At 48.6% G+C, this 5,760-nt stretch overlaps 1 protein-coding gene across 1 annotated transcript; it reads right to left on the bottom strand.

Annotated features, from left to right (window-relative positions):
• Positions 1 to 953: 953 nt before the first annotated feature.
• LOC310956761 (uncharacterized protein) lies at positions 954 to 5,513 on the bottom strand. The gene is made up of 3 exons (XM_083927127.1): positions 5,384 to 5,513; positions 1,416 to 4,076; positions 954 to 1,286 (listed from the first exon to the last, which is right to left on the bottom strand). The coding sequence occupies exons 2-3, from the start codon at positions 3,954 to 3,956 to the stop codon at positions 1,227 to 1,229; spliced, it is 2,601 nt and encodes an 866-aa protein (XP_083783253.1). The 5' UTR covers positions 3,957 to 4,076; positions 5,384 to 5,513; the 3' UTR covers positions 954 to 1,226.
• Between the last annotated feature and the right edge of the window lie 247 nt (positions 5,514 to 5,760).

Below are 5,760 nucleotides of genomic sequence, written 5' to 3'. Positions count from 1 at the left end.
GATTACCCTGTTGAACCCGGGTTCTCCCGTGATTACCGGCCCTTCCCCGCGGTTATCCGCCGCCCCGGGGTTCCTGTTCACCCCGTTTTTGCTGCGGACTCTCTGCTCTGCCGCTGTCGCTCTCCCGTCTGAGACAAAATGGCGTCTGCCCACTTCACGCGAGACTTGACTCAGGTTCACGGGTGCTGTAGTCACGAACAGGGAGCTGTGCCGGTTTACCGGAACCGTCTCAGCGACACAGGAGCGTGTTCGTTCCCTCACTCCCTCCCTGTTCCCTATAAAGTCTTTATTTAATAGCGCACTTTATCGGGAATGACCGAACGAGATTTCGGACACCAGTAGTTCTCTGTTCGTGACTTAATCACCCGTGAACCTGAGTCAAGTCTCGCGTGAAGTGGGCAGACGCCATTTTGTCTCAGACAGGAGACCGACAGCAGCAGAGCAGAGTCCAGTCCAAGCCCCGCCCCCAGCGTCCTGTTTCATCCAATCAGGAAACCAAGCCCCGCCCCCAGCGTCCTGTGTGGTCCAATCAGGAAGCTCCGTCTGCCTCAGTTCTCTGAGTGTCCAATAGGGGCAGGTTTCATAACAGAGCAGCTTCTCATTGAGCCGCTCCGGACTTCCTGTTAAATATTATATTATAAATAAAATTATATTATATTATAATATTACTAAAACTAAATGTGGGAATAAATCCTTTTAATAATAATAATTTAATCATTTCTGTTTTAATTTCTTGCTTTTTTTATTTGTTGACCTAAAAAATGTAAGAAAACACAGAAATACACAAAGTTCAACATGAATCTTGAACATAATGAAAAGATCAAATTAAACAGAAAATGTAAATAAACAGGTGGATTAATACAAAAGGTCAATGAATAAACTAAAGCTCATTTAAACAAAAATACCAATTTATTAAAAAAACATTTTAACATTCATTGATTTCTTTATGGATTTTGGCCGGTTCAGTTTTTCATACACTTAGTCTCATTTAATCATTTTTATTATTTGAATTCAATCATTTAAACTCAGATTGAATCCTTTAACAGTTGAAATGTTCGGACAAACATTTGGAAACATCAACAACAATCTTTTGTGTTTCTGAAGCTGAAATGACTCAAACACACTTTATGAAGATTCAACTTTAATTTCAGAATAAAACGACCTTCAGCTGTTTGACAGGAACGACCTTTGACCTTCAGCTGTTTGACAGGAACGACCTTTGACCTTCAGCTGTTTGACAGGAACGACCTTTGACCTTCAGCTGTTTGACAGGAACGACCTTTGACCTTCAGAGGAACAGAAGATTTATTTAACCATTGCGGCTCAAATGTTCTGTGAGTGTATAATAATAATAATAATAACAATAATAATGATGATGATGATGAGTCTGAGCGTCGTCTCTAGTCGACGATCACCTCGATGTCGACGGGCTTCAGTTCTCGGACAAACGTGACGTCGTCCTCGTCGGGGTCCAGCTCCTCGCAGACGTCCTCCGGCTCCTCTTTGCAGCTGACCTGCGAGGACTCGACGGGCAGCTCCACCGCCGTGTTCAGGTAATCTCCCGTTCGGCCCTTTTTCCTGGCGATGGCGATGACCTGCGAGGCCACGGCCCAGGCGAACTCCACCCGCCGGTGGTTCTGGGAGCTCAGGTCGAAGTTGTGCGACAGGATCTCGTACAGAGCCGGGACGTAGCGGTTGCAGTTTCGTGTCACGTACTGGTGAATCTCAAAGAGGGCCCTCCTGGTCAGGAGTCGCAGCTCCAGCTTCTCTTTGCGTTCTGGTTTAGAGACGACGCTGAGACACAAACCCATTTCTCTGCAGACTCGATAGCTGTGCACCTTCTCCTCCTGCGGCTCCTCATCTCCTGCCAAAGCCTCCAGCTCTGGTTTCACGTCCTCAGAGTCCGGGTCCTCGGGCCGGGCGATCGCTTCTGCCGGTGGAGGGCTGAGCGGTGCGCCGCTGTTCACTGGGACGACCTCGTTTAACCACCAAATGACCCTTGGAGACTTGGCGTACCCTCTCATCACGCTTCTCTGGGTGGCGTACCACTTCTGGATCACGCGCGAGGCGTCCGTCGCTCCGCTCTGCAGCTCCAGATCAAAGTTGTGCTCCAGGATGTCGTTGACGAGCTCGCAGACGGATCCACACAGCTCTCTGACGAGGTGGAATATCTCGAGCGTGGCGCCGTTGGTCAGGGCCGACAAATCCAGCTTCTGGTTCGCCGGACGTCCCGTGGACCAGAGGTTGAGGCCCAGCTTTGCACAGAACGGATGCAGCTCCGTATCGACCTGCTGGCTCGCAGCGGGGGCCGGCGAATCCCCGTTTGTCTGCGGCTCCTTCGCAGCTTGAACATCGCCGGTCACGTCGACCGCGTTGTAAACTTCGGGGAAGTGGAACGGCCGGCTGAGGAACGCCGTGTCCCCGACGTCGGGGTGGTTCTGAACGATCTTCTCCTTCGTCATCATGTAAAACAGCAAATTGCGCTCACGCACTTCATCCTGGAGGACGACGTGGAAGTTGTTGTGCATGACGTCCATGAGGAAGCGCTGCAGGCTCTTCGTCATCGCAGTCGCAAACTTGACGACCTCCGACATGACGTGGTTGGTGAACAGCTGCAGGTCCAGGTTCTGTTTGTAGCCCGAGCCCACGTTAAAGTCCAGACCCGCCTCCCTGCAGCGGACGAACATGTCGTTCACTTTGCTGGACGTGAGGATCTGTTTGGAGCGAGCCGCGCGTCTCGTCCACAGCTTCTGTTTGTGCGTCTTCACACTCATGTCCTTGTGTTTGTCTTCTGAAAACAGACACGAGGCCGAGTCCAGAGGCGCGTTCTGGGGACGAGCGTGGAGCGAAGGGTGGTCGAGGACGTCCGTGTGAGACACATCCTCCTCCTCCTCCTCCTTCGGTCCGGACTCTGACTCCGACTGCATGTCCGTCTCAAACTCCACGGGACACATGTAGGACAGATCCTGACAAACGTCCTCTGGGTCGTCGTCCCTGGAGCTCAGCGTCTCCGGCCTCTTGCTCGCCACCGTGAGTCCTTCCTGTTCTTGGTGATCTGCGTCGGGGTTCTTTCTCTTTCGCCGCGGCTGCTCCGGGTTCTCGATGTGGATTTGAAACACCTCCTCCAGGAGCGCGCTCCTGTTCTCGCCCGAGAGCACGCGCTTCTTCTCCATCACCTTGTTCAGTTCCAGACGGAACAGAAGTTTATCAAACTCTTCCCCAAAGTTCTGCCTGACGAGGTCGTGGACGATGCCCGTGTGCGTGCCACAGAGAACTCTGGCGAAGTCCAGCAGCTCCAACATCACGCCGTTGGTCACCAGACCCCGGTCCAGTTTCTCTCTGGGGGCGTCGCCCGGTCGGGCCAGCAGCGTCACGCCGAGGTCTCTGCAGAGCGGGTACGTCACTCGTTTCAGTCGTCCTTCTCTCTTCACCACGAACGAACCCTCGTCGATGTTTGTGCGTTCTCCTTCTGCAAACGGGCTCCTCTTGGTGAGGATCGAACAATCCACGTCTGCGTTCCTTCTACTGTACAAACCTCCCGCGTGCTCGGCAGCGGACGCCGCCTGAGCGCTCAGTTCCTGCAGCGGAAACGTCTCCTCCCGTATTCCAGGTTTTTTCCTGAGTTGCTCCTTCACCGCCTTGGTCTTGCTGTGAAAGCGTTTTGCGCACTCGTAGCAGAGCCGGTCATCGTCCGCGCCCACGCCGAGGTCGAAGTTGAACTCCAGCAGGTCGAACATGAAGTACGACTCCGACTTTGTCACCGATGTGGCGAAGTTGCAAAGCTCCAGCATCACGGCGTTGGTCAGCAGAGACAGATCCAACTTTTCCTTCCTCTCCAGCGCCGCGTTGAAATCCAAACCGATTTTCACCGACGCCGGGAAAGGGGCCGCGCTCCTCTGATGCCTGACGCCGTGGGGGATGCGGCACTGCCAGATGACGTCGTCAATGGCATCCATGTTGACGTCCGAACCCCGGAGCAGACAGACGTCCTCAGAACGAATCGTTGATGTCGACAGGAGACTCTGGAGCCGCTTCAGACGTGATCTGCCCTCACTGCGTCACGTCCCCGTCTGTGACTAAGACACAACAAGTCAGAGTATCAGTCACTTTGCATCTTTTTGTGGTGGTTTTACATCTATTTTTAGTCATTTTGCATGTTTTTGTGCTGGTTTTGCATCTATTTTTATTCATTTTGCATCTTTTTGTGCTGGTTTTGCATCTATTTTTATTCATTTTGCATCTTTTTGTGGTGGTTTTGCATCTATTTTTAGTCATTTTGCATCTTTTTGTGGTGGTTTTGCATCTATTTTTAGTCATTTTGCATCTTTTTGTGGTGGTTTTGCATCTATTTTTTGTCATTTTGCATCTTTTTGTGCTGGTTTTGCATCTATTTTTAGTCATTTTGCATCTTTTTGTGCTGGTTTTGCTTCTATTTTAAGTCATTTTGCATCTTTTTGTGGTGGTTTTGCATCTATTTTTAGTCATTTTGCATCTTTTTGTGCTGGTTTTGCATCTATTTTTAGTCATTTTGCATCTTTTTGTGCTGGTTTTGCATCTATTTTTATTCATTTTGCATCTTTTTGTGGTGGTTTTGCATCTATTTTTAGTCATTTTGCATCTTTTTGTGGTGGTTTTGCATCTATTTTTAGTCATTTTGCATCTTTTTGTGCTGGTTTTGCATCTATTTTTAGTCATTTTGCATCTTTTTGTGGTGGTTTTGCATCTATTTTTAGTCATTTTGCATCTTTTTGTGCTGGTTTTGCATCTATTTTTAGTCATTTTGCATCTTTTTGTGTTGGTTTTGCATCTATTTTTAGTCATTTTGCATCTTTTTGTGGTGGTTTTGCATCTATTTTTAGTCATTTTGCATCTTTTTGTGCTGGTTTTGCATCTATTTTTAGTCATTTTGCATCTTTTTGTGCTGGTTTTGCATCTATTTTTAGTCATTTTGCATCTTTTTGTGGTGGTTTTGCATCTATTTTTAGTCATTTTGCATCTTTTTGTGCTGGTTTTGCATCTATTTTTAGTCATTTTGCATCTTTTTGTGGTGGTTTTGCATCTATTTTTAGTCATTTTGCATCTTTGTGAGGTTATAAAAAAGGAATTTAAATTAATATTAAGCAACATAAACAAACTTATCATTATTATTTAATTATTCTTACATTTATTTGTTTCGTTTTTAGTTCTGCACTAAATTCATGAAACTTTCATAAAACTCACTTTGCTGCTGAAAGTCTCGTTTTTACCGACGGGACCTGAACGCACCAAAATGGCCGCTGCGTGCGAACTTCTCTTAAAACAACAAAGTGTGAAACCCCGGGGGCGCTCGTGCCGCCGCCGCCCGGTGCTGCCCGGTGTCACGGAGGTTAACGGGAGCTCTTACCGGACCCCGGGGCTCAGACGGCGGCCCGCGGCCCCTCCAGAGGCCGCTGGTGTCCTGCACGATGACGCGTTTGAGACACAGCCGTTTCCCGCGTGTCGCAGCAGCGTGTCCTCGTGCAGCAGCTGCGGCGCGTGAGGAGTTAACAGACGCGTTCAGGGACGCACCGGAAATTCCGCTTTCAGGACAAAATAACAGTTTTCACGTGATACAAACGTCATCAGCGGGGTCTGAATATTAATAATAACAATAATAAAGGATGTGTCTTTTCAAAGATTAAAACATAAACCTTCTAAATGTGTCCTTGTTTATTTCCTGCTGCAGTGAATCAGCTGACAGGAAGTTAACAAGGACCCAGGCTGTTGCCTAGCGATGGGTTT

This window comes from Echiichthys vipera (genome assembly GCF_963691815.1).
Source record: "Echiichthys vipera genome assembly, chromosome: 14".
NCBI classification, from domain to species: domain Eukaryota; kingdom Metazoa; phylum Chordata; class Actinopteri; order Perciformes; family Trachinidae; genus Echiichthys; species Echiichthys vipera.
This window is presented reverse-complemented; position numbering and strand designations above follow the sequence as displayed.

What these genes read in the sequence shown, in the direction of transcription:
- LOC310956761 (XM_083927127.1), bottom strand. Translation starts at nt 3,956, where the DNA reads ATGGATGCCATTGACGACGTCATCTGGCAGTGCCGCATCCCCCACGGC. An exon ending in TGAAGCCCGTCGACATCGAG is followed by an intron (nt 1,287 to 1,415) that starts GTGATCGTCGAC and finishes GTTCCTCTGAAG; the next exon opens with GTCAAAGGTCGTTCCTGTCA.